The sequence below is a fragment of the Manis pentadactyla genome, chromosome 14, assembly GCF_030020395.1.
Source record: "Manis pentadactyla isolate mManPen7 chromosome 14, mManPen7.hap1, whole genome shotgun sequence".
NCBI lineage: Eukaryota > Metazoa > Chordata > Mammalia > Pholidota > Manidae > Manis > Manis pentadactyla.
Window position 1 is genome coordinate 32,002,610 of NC_080032.1, and position 14,657 is coordinate 32,017,266.

Below are 14,657 nucleotides of genomic sequence, written 5' to 3' on the forward strand. Positions count from 1 at the left end.
TGGCCTGTGAATGGCATGCTTATCTCCTTTCGGCTTCCTGGACCCGATTCCCACACACACACCACCAAGCAATTCTCGAACACCAGCAGGGTCCAAGAACTCAACTCAATCCTGATGCTATCTGTCCAGAGACAGCAAGCACCAGATTCCCCAGGTTAAGGGGAGTTAAGGGTTCCATCCTACAAGACTGCCCTCCACCCCCAACTCCAGATGACTGTGGAAGCGCCAGGCAGTTCCCTATGCTTATGACCTATCAGCTACAGATTGGAGGTTCCAACCACCTCTCGCTTGGGGTCGACTGATTAATTTGCTAGAATGGCTCACAGAATACAGGAAAACACTTAGGTTTACTAGTTTAATGAAGGACACCATAAAGGACACAAGTTAACAGCCAGATAAAAGGAGACATAGGGCAAGGTTCCAAATAAAGGAGCTTCTATCTTCGTGGAGCTTGGGGCCTGGCTCGGTGGCACATGGAGGCGTGCTGGTTCCCCAAGCGTAGGAGCTCTCCCCGGCTAAGAGGCAGGATCCAAGAGAGCAGAGAGCAATACTCTTCTCAGGGGTTTTTGTGAGGGCTTCACTGAACAGTCATGACTGACTGAATTATTGGCTATTGGCTGATTCAACCTCCAGCCCCTACCTTTTGGTGGGGTCCAGAAGTCTCTCATTAACATGACAGGACACCCATTTCACCTTTAAGACTACAATGTCTTTAGGAACTCGATGAAGACCAAATATACCTGGGAAATATGTATTTCTTATGGCTCATTGTATCGCATGGACCCTCTATACTGTGTGGTGTGCATGTGTATGAATTTTAACCATAGGGCAATAAAATATATTTTAATGGGTCTAAAAGCAGTAATTCATGAACAGAAAGCAAGAATCAGTGACTGGATCGGTGCAGCCAAAGGCTTATTTTTGAAAAAGACCAATAATCTTTGTTGGTCTCATCCTAGGGAAAAAAGAGAAAAATACACAACAGAACAACATTTGAGATAAGAGCAGGGACATCACTAGACAGATGGAGATTAGAACTCCAAGAGAACACAATGTTTGTACATGTGCAAGAATGCTACCAAAAGGTTTCCAGGAAAATGCTAAGTGACTGGATGCATGTGGGCAGTCTACTAACAATGAGGAATCCATTCCATTTAATTGGAGCACAATTATCTAAAGATCAAGGTCCCAGATGTGGCCCTGGACAGGTGGGTGATGCACAGGAAAGGTGGTGGCCATGGAATGGACGCCGAGGAGCAGGGACAGCTCAGCCCTGGGGAGGGCTGTTGGTGCGCAGTCAGACCCGTGTGTGCTCATTAATGCCCATGTTGTATTACACTGAAACCCCATCTTCAACACCCTAAAAAAGGTTCAAGTTCTTCACTGGCGAAGAAATTACAGACCAAACTCCTGAATCATTTGCAGCCACTTTTTATTCCATACATGTATTTTTGTAAACCTGCATTTCCCAAACAGTGCAAGTGAATTAGAAGTGACTGCATATACTTTAATACATGTGACTTTGTGAGGAGGAACACCCCCTCCACCAAAATTCTTCAACGGAAATGTACATGGATGCATCAGTCAAGTTCTGGAAGTGAAGTGAGCGTGGGTGCCTGCCATGCAATTAATTGCTCTTAAAGCTTTTAAACTCATTCTGCCAGTCACACCGTGCACATCAGAAATTTAAAAAAACCTTAACAAAGTCTGAACTCTAGAGCATTGTGCTATAAAGCATTGCACTCATGGGAGACTTGTTCATCATCCCCACAATGTGCTGAACATCAGAGGATATTCTAGAAGGCTCATTTTGGCCCGACTTGGCCCTGTAGCACCCCCCTTCCACCATCCTTTTTCAGAAAATATTCCCCACATGTATATTATTGCTTTGTACAGCAGACAGAACATCAGCTAAATCCCTGGATATTGGAGCATTTCCAAAATGACACTCATTTTCTATCTTTCATCTGGTAAAGGGCCATTTCCATTAAATAAAAATGCTTCACAATCCCTCTAAATTTGGAGTTTGTATCAGATGTATGTAGATTTCACTGGATGTGTTTCATATGTTACCTGTGCATTTACCTGGCCATAATGCTTTATCCCAAACAACAGTAGAATAACCTTTAAGAACCACTTTGCTAGTCTAACATGCAGCATACAGCAGGCATATCACTTGGGGACCTCATACACTTCCACACTGAAAACGGGTCCCACATGCTCCCAGGAGACCTGCTAGCTTTCTGTTTTTAACCTCCTTGCCTCTGGCTACAGGAAAGCAGGCTTTGCATGATTTGGTGAAGGGCTTTCTACTGGATTTTCTACAATGTTTACCAAGCTTCTGAATACTCTTGATGCTGATGGAATTTTCCTGAAGAACTGAGAAATCCCCTTAGTGACCCCAGATATGTGCCCGTCAGTCACCACAAGAAAATGGATGAACTCATTTCTGTGTCTCCTTGTTCCTAAATTTTGTGGCCTCTTTTTTGTGTTAGGTCTAAGGTTCACTTTGGGGGTGTCCCATGTAAATAGAGAGCAAGCAAGTCATTTTTGAAAAGGGGCATTATTTTACTCAATTTCTACAAAGGTCCTTTTCCATATTTAAAAAACATCTCAGTCCTTCCTACAGCTGGATAAAACCATAGTGAATATGCAACCAAACATGGAAGCAGACTGAATTAATGTGCAAGAGGATGCCTCACAGGATTCCACAGTGAACCCATAGAAGGGAAAGGACAGACATGGAAAGGCACTGTGGTATTTTAAAGGAATATTCTGGAGAAGCAACATAGACACACTAACTCACCACATTTACTTCCCCTGAGAGCCCACAGAGGGCCTCTGAACTGGGCTGCAGCTGGTGACATGCACAAGCTGAGAGTGTGCTGACAACATGAGTGACCTCTGTCTCTTCCTGTGTTAAAGGGTTGATTCCCTGGTCCCCATAACGCCACCTGCTGCTGGCATGATCAGACAAGCAGAGGCACCATCTCTCTCCAGACCCTCCTTCCTGGAGCAGCTGCCAATATTTGCTCCTGTTGGCCAATCACCAGGTGATTTTCCTAAAGACCTGCCATCTGACATCTTAGTGATCACCTGCATCTACCATACAGTCAACAAGAGGCCCATGAACCCTGGTTCCGAGGCTGCCCATGGGAGCCTGCCCTTTTCAAAACGAGGTTTTCTCTCTGGCTGGCAGAAACTTGGGCCTTTCCCACTGCCACTGATGTGTCTGTACCCCTTTCAGGAGGCTGATTAGTGGCTATAAATGCATTTGTCCAAAGCTGCTGATGGAGCTGTCCCAGGCCTATCACCTAAGAATCTTAAATGATTGAAGGATAACATGGCATGATGGACAAGAGACCATTGAAGGAAAGCTACAAATGGGTCTGTTAAAGGAACCCACATTCTATGCTCCCCTGTAGGTAGGTCTGCCTCCCAGGCAAAGTGTGCCTGTGTGTCCTCTGGTTCCCCAGCACAGTGCCTGGTACCCAGAGAGGCTCCGCAAATATCCTTTAATGAGTGACTAGAATCCACCAAGACTGCTTTGATTGCTTTTGCTAGAACTCACACGCAAACTCCAAGAGGGAATTGGTTTCTTTGCCCACATCTGCCCTGTAGTTACCTCTGGGCCTCCATGCCTCCTACAGAAGCAACATCCTTGCCAGCACTCTAAGATCAGCCTAGTTCATGCCCTTGACCCTCTAGCTCTTTTTGTCTATTCCCATATTCACCAGCCAGGGATGCACAACACATTATCTTCCTCATCATCAACTACACAATTCAAAATGAAAAGACACATGTGTTCCATGCCAGGTTCACAGCTGCCCTGCACCCTCGTAATTCTGCCAAAACCCAGCTCTGTTTGCAATTATCAGCCAAGTATGGACACAGAAAGCTGGTCTCCCCTGAAGGTGAGTTCTGTGTCTTTTCAACAATGTTCACAGATCCCCAACACGTTGGCTTCCAATAAATGAGGCCCTATCAGAAGGATCCTTTATCTTGTTTCCTGTGCCATTCCCATTTGATGCCACCTGTATGCATCTGGGACTTGAGCAAGCTGTGATGAGCCATTAAGGCCTCTGTTACCCTCTTATCTGATGTTCTCCAGCAGGGGGAGCAGGCTAGCTGCTAACAGTCATTTAGTATCCACCTTGGGCCAGTCTGTCCTCTCATGGCCCACGTGTGTAGAAAGTCACATTGCACTCAAAATGGGGCAACACAGTGCATGTGACAGCCAACGCTGATAAATGGAGCACTGGGGTCTGAAGGCCAAACTCAGCCTTCACACCTGCAGGGCTAGGGAGGGTGTCTGGGCTGTGCCAGGCCCCTCTGCATAATTTCAGCACACATGCCAGGCTGGGGTGCACCTGCTGCTACCCTTCAGAAGACTGCCCCTGAGCTCCTGGAGCCATGTTGCTGGTAGGAACGAGAGCCGAAAGTTTACACCTCCCCTGGGCGCAAGAATTCAAAAGCTTAGCTGCCTTGCCTCAGGTTGGGACGACTCTGACACATAACCTGTTCTCCAGGGCTCCCCTGCAGGGAGCCTCCGCCCTCTGTGGCCCTGGCCTGGCCTGGCACCCTTCCCAGCTTCCCCACCTTCCCTGTCCCACTTCCCTCACTCCCTTACTGCTGTCCTCTGGGGACACTTCCTTCAGGAGGTACTTGCATATAAATCCTTGTCTCAGGGACAGCTTCTTGGGGACCCCAACTGAGACACAATTTAAAAAAATAAGGCCAGGTTGAATGATCATTCTAGGAAGGAACCTTCTATACTGTTATCTGGGACAGCAAGAGCAATAGGGAAGTGGACACCTTTGAACTCAAACTGCCATACGAAGGTGACACATCACAGCATCCAGATGCTAGTCTTTGCATGGTGGGCACTGATGTAGTCCGTGTAGTGGGTGGTTGAGGGGTGGTGTCCGGGACGAGATGCCTTTCTGCTGTTTAGCAGATGAGTACCTGGCCTTGCTCCAAGCTTTCACCCTGCCTCCAGGTGAAGGAGGCTGAGGGGCCTGCTTATAAAAGCAAGGCAGAGCAGACTGTTGCTAGCATCAGGTTTTTCCATCCAAACGCCTGCTGACTCTTCAATGAAAGGTGCATATGAAAAACACTTAATAGACCTTGAGCACATGACTTCAAACTGGATTCCAGGCAGTAAGGGTGCGAGATGCTGAAGGGTTGTGCCACCACCACCATTTTGTATGCGGCACTGCCAGCTTGGCAGGTTCATTACTTGAGGCTCCTTTTGATTATTTTATCTGCAAGTCCTTTCTAACAGCAAGGTCCAAAGTACAATCAGATTTTTATCCCTTAAATTCATATGAATGTACATTTCCAAGATTTCAGGCCAGGTATCAGTGCTTGTGTGAATTATAGAACTATTTAATAGAAATAATAAAACATCGATACAAATATAAAGACATAATCAGTATAAAAGGCTTATATTTATAAAAATACTTCTCGGTAACAGTTTTCCCCTGAGGGCTGACCACACATGTTGCATCCATAAATATTGCTCAGCTCTGCAGCTTGTTTTCCAAAGGTCAGAGGTCATCTTTAGAAAGAAATGGTGGTGGCTCCAGTCATGCGACCCGGCCCAAGTGGCAGCCTCAGGCTGGAACCTGGGCTTGACAGAATGAGGAAGAGAAGAGCATCAGTGGGGCCTCCGAAAAATCTGGAGAAGATTCTTTCTTCCAAATATGGAAGATACACGCCCGAGGATGACAGGCGAAGGAGCGGGTGCGTGGCCGGTGTGGCAGGTCACTGGTGTTTCTGGGCCCAGTCCCAACTGCCCTCATTCTCTTTCCGGTTCTTCTCAGCTTCAATAATCTCTTTGTACCTTCGGCGGAAGAAGCCCATCTGAAAGGCAGAGAGGGGAAGCCGCGTTAGAAGTGCCAGAGAGGCAGCTGCTTCGCCTGCAAGGCAGCCTGGCCGCCCTATGAACTCCCCATGGGCTGGTTTACAGAAAGCATCAGGTGGAGCCACTTCTCAAAACGCATGGCCTTCCTGCCGGCTCTCTTAGGATTGCTCCTTGCAAGGTGCTTCTGGTGGAGCGTTTCCCAAACCGCAGGCTGGGGAACACTAGTTACTGAGAGTTCCAAAGGGGCTTGGGAGTAAAACAGGTTTCAGGGTCAAATAAGTTTGAAAAAATGCTGTATTCTCTCTCTTTCTTTTTTTATTAAGGTATCATTGATATACAATCTTATAAAGGTTTCATATGAGCAACACTGTGGTTATTACATTCACCCATATTATCAAGTTCCCCCCACACCCCATTGCAATCACTGTCCGTCAACATAGTAAGATGTTGTAGAGTCACTACTTGTCTTCTCTGTGCTATCCTGCCTTCCCCGTGCCCCCCTACATTATGTGTGCTAATTGTAATGCCCCTTAATCCCCTTGGGATTCTTTCTTAAGCCATTCATGATGTACAGTAGAACCATAAAGGGTCTAAGAGACTCAGGGACTTGACATTTCCTGAGCTCATTTGGCTTTGGATACACTTATTAATATCCTGAGAGATACCAGCCATTGTGGAATAATGTGTAAATGCTGCTCTCACATAGGAGACCTCTGAAACAGCCTGCAGATGTGCATTCTACCTTGCCGCCCTCTGGAACTTTCTCTCAAGCCCGTGACACTCGTGCTGTGCCATCATGAGAACTGGTGTCTACCCTGATCAAGGATGGCAGTCTCCTTTCCCTTGGCTCTGAAAAGCCTTCACCCTCTGATATCTTATGGCTTTTCATGTCTGATAGGACGAGTTTCTTGTTTTCCCACACAGCCATCATAACCACACCTGCCAGATATTTAAGCAAGTTTCTGTAGCCCAAAGCTGACCTTTTCTCCCATGCTCAGGGGAACATGGCCTCTGTTTCTGAGGTCAGCATCCCCCCGGAACTAAGCATGACTGGAGTGGGCATGCGTCAGCTTCCTCCCTCATTGGCTGTGATGCCCAAAAGGTGTGCATCCTCCCAGTTTCCTGGGGAACTTGCCCTCAGTGGTAACCAGCTTAACCAGCTTAATCCTTTGTTGGTGTCCTCTTCCCTGCTCAGACTCAGGTCACCTTCCAAATGCATTACCTGCCCTCAGATCCTTGTTTTTTGGATAGAGGAATCCAGACATACACACACGTGGTCTGCTGGCAGGTCTGCTGCCCTGAGGGTTTGTGGCACCACAATGTCATTAATTTACAATCCCTGCAGTAGTGTTTGAAATCGCTCAAGACTAGAAATCTCTGCAGTTGGCTGCCAATGAATGCACAGCTCATAGACGGAAAGGTGAAGCTGCCACTGATGTTTGTCGTTTGGAGTCCAAAGACCACTTTCTAAAGCACAGTCCGCTCTCGTGGCTGGGGAAGGCTAGGTACAGTGGTGCAGGCTGTGCACTGCATATGGGGTGTGCTGCTCACTTCAGATGTCACAGACATGCACATTTATTACAATTACTTTCCAGCAGATGGCAGTCGAGTGTCTTTCTGCCAAAATCGGATTTTTCTGAATTTTCTGACAGACGGAAGTAAAACTTCTGGAGGAGGGGACACTATTTACTGGTTTGCACAGAGGTGTCAGATAGTCTAGTAGTCAAACTGACATTGTTTCTTAAATGAGCAAATGAACGTGGCTTCAGGAGAGGAGAGCACCACCTCTGTGCTTTCATTTAGAGCTGGTTTGGCTTTTGATGTGGAACCCAAAGTCCAGGCTCTGAGTTTACCAAGTGACGGTTCCTGGAACAACTGTATCATACCAGACCTGACCAGTGCCACATGACCTGCTCAGAAGAGATGTGGCAGGGGAGCCCACAGCCCTGGTTACTGCTTATGCCCCAACTACCTCCTGGCCACAGGGCGGGTTACTTTCCGGCTCTGAGCCCCAGTATCTTTGTCTCTGCCCAGGAGACCAATGGCATTCTCAGACCTCTTCCTGCCCTGAAATGTAGTGACCGCTTTTTATGAGGGTCCCCGAAGCAAACTCAGGGCTGCAGCCTGTGGGGACCACAGCTGTGTACCCAGGATTCACACTAAGGAGACACAAGGCATCCTTGCCTGGTGTCAATTTTTCTCAGAGTTCTGGAAATTTTTAGAAAATTGAATTTTCAATTTTTATATTACAGAACAGATATGTTATAGAGTATAAAGGATTACAAAATTGTCAAAAGATAAGTCAAGGCCGCGAAGACATTCCCCTCCTGCACCGGCCTTCCGCAGCACGTACTCTCCCTCTCGCTGGTGCTCACGGCTACTCTGGGCAGACCGCGTCTGTGCTGCCAGCTGACCCCACAGAGGGAGCTGGAGATGCAGGGATGAGTCCATGCTGCATCCCCCACAGCCCCATACTCAGTGCCAATCCAAGGGAGCCAGTGTTCTGCATGTTCTCTGGAACTTTCCATGGATTGCTTTGCCACTTGAGGGGCAAAAGGTTGTTTATAACTGTTATGTTTGTAGCAGGGAATGTCATGGAAATCTTAGAGCAGGAGAGGCTCAGGCCAAGCTTTGCTCAGTGGGAAGCTGAGGGGCAGTGCTCTTTCTGGCTTGTTGTCATTACTGGTCCTGATAGGGGCCCGCAGCCTCAAAGAACAGCTCCCTGAGCCCTCCTGACAGACTTAGATTTTCTGATATTAACTTGTATCAAATGGCTGTCAAAACACTACTATGGAGACAGCAGATTTCCCCTGAATGGGGAGGTGTGGTGTGCCTAGAAGGACATAAGGCCAGCTCAGTCCTGGGGCCTCAGGTGAGGCCAGGCTGCACAGCTCCTCAGTGCCTGTGAGATGCCACCCCTCCTCCCCGCGCCTTTGGGTTGCCTCCTGGGCAGCTATTCCAAGGACCTGGATATACCCCTTCTTGGGGCTAACTTGGGGCCTCGTGTTTACGGGTGCAGGCAGTTCCTTGACTATTTACATAGCATTTCTCTGTCTTGAGATGTTGACAGTGCATCATTAGCTCAATATTTATTTCCAAACATAAATAAGCCCCCTCCAAATGTCTCTGGCATGGGGCTTTGAAGCTATGAAGGGTGTTTGTGTGCATGAGCTTTCCCTTTACTTTGGAGGAGAAGCAAAGGGTGGTTCTCCCAGCCTGGCTGGAGGAAGGTGATAACCCCATGACCCTGGAGAGCCTGCCAGTCTTTAGATGTTCTCTGCCATCACACAGATTTATTTTTCTAAGTGCTTCTGCTTGAGGTCAGAAGTTATGCGATAAAAAAAAAAAAAACCTTGAGCCCAGAGCTGGCTCTAAAGTGGCAGGCCCTGGGAACCGCCCCAGCTGACGGGCTGAGGGTACACCTTTGGCAGCTGCCTCTTCACTGCCCACGAAAGGCAAGAGCTAGCAGGTCCTGGGCCTTCTGGGCAGAGAATGGCCACTGGCTGGCAAGGCAGCACACTTTCCTGTCTCTAAGCCATCTCAGCTTGCAAATGGGGCAGACAGGAGGGAGGCGAAGCGTTCCTTGGCTGAGAACAGTAGAAGAGGATGCAGTTTTTCTCCCTCACTGAGTGGTGGCCTGTGTATTTTGGCAAGCTGCCCAAGGGAGTGGGGAGAGGGAGGGAGAAGCCTGGGGCCCTAAATGAGGCTTTTTCTTCTAAAGGAAACCATCCCAGCATCCTTAATGAGTTCAAGCCAGTTCTCAAAGGCGCAAGTCACATACCCAGTTGCTATCCCTAAGGTAACTCTGACCAGTGAAACTTTCTCCTATAAACAGCCCTCCATGAACATCTTGAGAAGACACCAGCCCAGGCAGCATCAAACCCAGGCAGGGGCTGAAGGACAGGAGAAGGGATTCAGTTGGGTTTTTCTCTCTTAAAAGCGTTTTATATTTCAAAGTTTTCCTCCTGCCTGGTGGTTTGGCAGGCTACCGTAATCCTCGCACATAAAGTTTAAATTACGGCTCCCAGTGTCTGCTAGCATCCCAGCTTTGGCAAAGCTGATTAGACTCCATTTCAGGATTTGAAGAAGGGTTTGGTTAACTCGGGGCCCTCACTGTGGATTTTGTGCTGGAGCCAGGCCCTGCCGCCACCAAGCATGAGAGTGCCTGAGATGCCAGCGGGCAGGCCTTCGGGAAGCCCCTGGGTCTACCCAGAGACAGAGGAGGCGGCTGAGTGCCAGGTGGGAGCCCAGAGTTCTGCTGGGAAGTGGCATTTGCTGGACCTGTAAAGGTTTCTACTCAGGTAAACAGTGGATAACGGGTGTGTTAGTAGCACCACAGTGACGTGACGGTAAGGCCAGAGGCTGGTGGCATAGTCTCCTTCTCCTCGCTGAGTCCGGCTCACTTCTCAGGGCGTACCTAGCTCAACCATCATCTTGGTCACCTAACTGCTTTTCCCAAGGTCTTCCAGATGAGAAGGGCTGTCATTTACCGGTGTCTTGTTGCCCAGAGCCCACCTCCTGGCAGGGCCCAATCCCGTATGCTGAATGAAGGCACTGGCCATCTTGCAAGTGTAAAGCATGCTGCCCCACAGGACTGCAGCACACAGCCTGCATCAGCACAGCCAGCACTTTGCTCTGCTTCAGTACCCGTCATGATGCACATTTATGTGACACATGGGGAACAATTATTTTTGTCTCATAAACTCAAGGCAATGGCAAGCAGCTGAGGGTAGCAATGTCAGGAGCTGCTCTAAAGGGGACATCAAGATATGTGGTTCCATAAAGGGATGAGGAGTTGGACATTGCCCACATCTGTTCAAAGGCCCTAGTGAGATATTTCCTGCTCAGCAATGGCAACTGGATACCACTCAGTGGCTTTCCCTTTGACAGGAATGGAGGGAATTGTATGTGAAATATGGTAATAAGCCAGAACCATGAAGACCTCCCACAGAAGTCAAATATTAGGCAGGACTTGAGGCACATCAATAAACAGATTTCCAGGCACTGGACTGTCAGTGTGATATTGGATCTCTAGTCACTACAGGAAAGCATCATTCTTAGGTTATATACATGGGAAACAGAGTTGATAAGAGGGCTGGACTTGAAGTTTAAGGAATATGTAGGTCTTCAAAATAATCTTACATTTCATATGCCCTTTTCAACTTCCTACAAAGTTACCATGTTTACTCAGCCATTTAAGAAAGAAAATATTTTTCCTAAAGAAACTACTGGAACTAATAACTGAATTCAGCAAAGTTGCCAGATACAAAATTAATACACCGAAATCTGTTACATTCCTATATACTAATAATGAATTAGCAGAAAGAGAAATCAGAAAAACAATTCCATTTACAATTGCATCAAAAAGAATAAAATCCCTAGGAATAAACCTGACCAAGGAGGTGAAAGACCTATACTCTGAAAACTACAAGACTAAAGAAGAAACTAAAGAAGACACCAAAAAATGGAAATACATCCCATGTTCATGGATAGGAAGAATTAATATTGTCAAAATGGCCATCCTGCCTAAAGCAATTTACAGATTCAATGCAATCCTTATCAAAATACCAACAGCATTCTTTAATAAAGTAGAACAAATAGTTCTGAAATTCATATGGAACCACAAAAGACCCTGAATAGCCAAAGCAATCCTGAGAAAGAAGAACAAAGCTGGTGGGATTATGCTTCCTGATTTCAAGCTCTACTACAAAGCCACAGTAATCAAGACAATTTGGTACTGGCACAAGAACAGACCCATAGATCAATGGAACAGAAAAGAAAGCCCAGATATAAACCCACACATATATGGCCAATTAATATGCGATAAAGGAGCCATGAATATACAATGGGGGAAAGACAGCCTCTTTAACAAATGGTGTTGGCAAAACTGGACAGCTACATGTAAGAAAAGAAACTGGATTACTGTCTAACTCCATATACAAAAGTAAACTCAAAATATATGAAAGACCTGAATGTAAGTCATGAAACTGTAAAACTCTTAGAAGAAAACATAGGCAAAAATCTCTTGAATATATAATCATGAGCAATTTTTCCTGGATACATCTTTTTGGGCAAGGGAAACAAAAATAAAACAAAAAACAAAAACCAAAACCAAAAAAAAAAGGGGAGGGACTACATCAAACTAAAAAGCTCTTGTACAGCAAAGGATACCATCAGCAGAACAAAAAGCCATCCCATAGTATGGGAGAATATATTGATAAATGACTCATCTGATAAGGGATTAATATCCAAAATATATAAAGAACTCACATGCCTCAACATCCAAAAACAAATAACCTGATCAAAATGGGTGGAGGACCTGAACAGACACTTCTTCAAAGAAGAAATACAAATGGCCAACAGGCACATGAAAAGATGCTCCACATCACTAATCATCAGGGAAATGCAAATTCAAACCACAATGTGATATCATCACCTCTCACCAGTAAGAATGGCCACTGTACAAAAGATAAGAAATAACAAATGCTGGTGAGGGTGCGGAGAAATAGGAACCTTCCTACACTGTTGGTGGGACTGCAAACTGGTGCAGCTACTGTGGAAAGCAGTATGGTGGTCCCTCAAAATACTAAAAATAGAAATACCATTTGACTCAGTAATTCCACTCCTAGGAATTTACCCAAAGAAAATAAGATCCCTGATTCAAAAAGACATATGCACCCCTATGTTTATTGCAGCACTGTTTGCAATAGCCAAGATAGGGAAGCAACCTAAGTGTCCATCAATAGATGAATGGATAAAGAAGATGTGGTACATATATACAATGGAATATTATTCAGCCATTAAAAAGAAAAGAAATCCTGCTATTTTCAACAACATGGATGGATCTAGAGGGTATTATGCTAAGTGAAATAAACCAGGCAGAGAAAGACAAATACCATATGATTTCACTTATTTGTAGAATATAAAAACAAAGCGAAACAGAAAGAACAGAACAGCAGTGGACTCATAGACACTGAGAAGTGACTATGACTAGTGGTTACCAAAGGGGAGGGGAGTGGGCAGGGGTGGGGTGGAGGGGGCGGGGCACTGTCAAACTACTGTGATGATAAAAAAAAAAGAAACTCCCTCTGGCAAGTTCCTTACTGCATCATAAGCTTTGTAGTTTTGCCTGAAGAGACGATCCACTCTGGATGTTGAGTGCATCGTGAATGATGCATCAAGATTTACTCTGTTTTCCCTTTTTGCCGGAGGAGCTCAATTGTGATTTAATCTATCATACTATGAAAGAGAGATGAGTTTTCATCACTTTGAAAACTGTAACTTTTAAAGAAAAGATTAAGATTTTGCCCATATTTCTGACCATCATGAATATGGCAGATATAAGATAACCACAAACCCCCTAGAGGCAGGGTCTGTGTCCACTCCCTTGAATCTGGGCTGGCATGTGACTGCTTTGGCCAACAGAGTGTGGCAGAATGATGCTATGCCAATTCTGGGACAGCTTTTAAGAGAACTGGCAGCTGTTTACCAAGCTGTCTTAGGGCCCAAGCCACCATGAAAAAGTTAGACCACTCTGCTGGAAGGGCCACATGGAAAGGCTCTGAGTTGCCAAGAAGAGGGAGAAGGGCTTGCCTGAATCCAGCCTCCTTGCCATCCCCACCAAGGTGCCAGGCAGGTGAGTGAAGCTGTCTAACTTCTCAGCCCAGCCCAGCCCAGGTAAATGCCACATGAGTGACCCCACTCAATGTCAGGTGGAACAGAAGAACCATCCAGACAACCCTTCCTGAATTCCTGAGCCATAAATTTGTAAGATACAATGTAATGGTAATTTAAAGTCATTCAATTTGGGGGCAGTTTTTTATGCAGCATAGCTAACTGGTACAACATAAAAGCCTACAATTTAAACAGCAGCACCACTAACCACAAGAAACTCTGCTGGAATGAATGACTTTGGGGTATCTGCCTAGTTTCTTCCTTCTCTGAGATTCACCCGCACCCCCAGCCCGCCTCCCCAGACTGCCAGCTCGTGTTTTCCTCCTACCCTAGTTATAGCTGTTTGGATCTGTGGGAGACATGCAAGCCAAGCTGGTCAGTCAGATCCCCTCCCTGCCCTCTCCTTGCCATGGGCCACATTGTGGGCATCTGAAGAGCTCAGCTGACCAGATTCTCTCTCCCAGACTTGTAGAATTGGGAATCACAGTAGCTGGTCAGTCTGTGTCTGGCTAGAAGTCATCGAGATGTAAACATGGAGGGGCTGGGGGTGACCATTTTCCCCTGTGCACCAGGGAGCATGAAGAAAGCAGGTCTGCTGTGGGAGGAGATGGTGCAGGTACTGAGGGGCAGTGGCCAGAGGCCGGCAGGGGAGAGAGAATGCTGCTTGGTTTCTGCATACTCTGGGGCCGGCTGCACATATTTCCTTCAGGATCTGGGAGTCCTCCTGCATCCTTAGAATCTCTTTCTTGCTTATGTGGCTAGGAATGGATTTCTGGATTTTTGCAACCAGAAAAGATGGCTTCCATGATGCCTGTGGTAAGTATGTTGGCCTTGGTGACTGAAGAGAAAGTGCCCGTGCAAGAGTTGACAGGGATATCCCGTCAGCCTCTCCTCCCCGGGTGAGGGCGCCTGGAAGTGAGTCAAGCCTGCCTGTCTTCACAAGTACTGCACACTCAAGAAGCCCGATGCCAAACTCCTGTCCCCAAACAACTTTAAATCCTTCCTCCCCTCCCATGGGAAGGGAATCCATCCATTGTCTCAGCTAAAAACCGTGAGCAACTTACTTTTCCCTGCCCTGACCTCTCAAATCCAACTGGTCACCAGATCCTGCCTGTTC

The 14,657-nt window shown here is 46.6% G+C and overlaps 1 protein-coding gene across 1 annotated transcript in view; it reads right to left on the bottom strand.

Annotated features, from left to right (window-relative positions):
- Positions 1-1,415: 1,415 nt before the first annotated feature.
- The window catches only part of ITGA9 (integrin subunit alpha 9), a 323,579-nt gene continuing 310,337 nt past the window's right edge, over positions 1,416-14,657 (bottom strand). Inside the window, exon 28 of the mRNA XM_036921609.2 lies at positions 1,416-5,865. Coding sequence (XP_036777504.2) covers positions 5,767-5,865 — 99 coding nt within the window. The 3' untranslated portion in view covers positions 1,416-5,766. The remainder of the gene's footprint in view (positions 5,866-14,657) is intronic.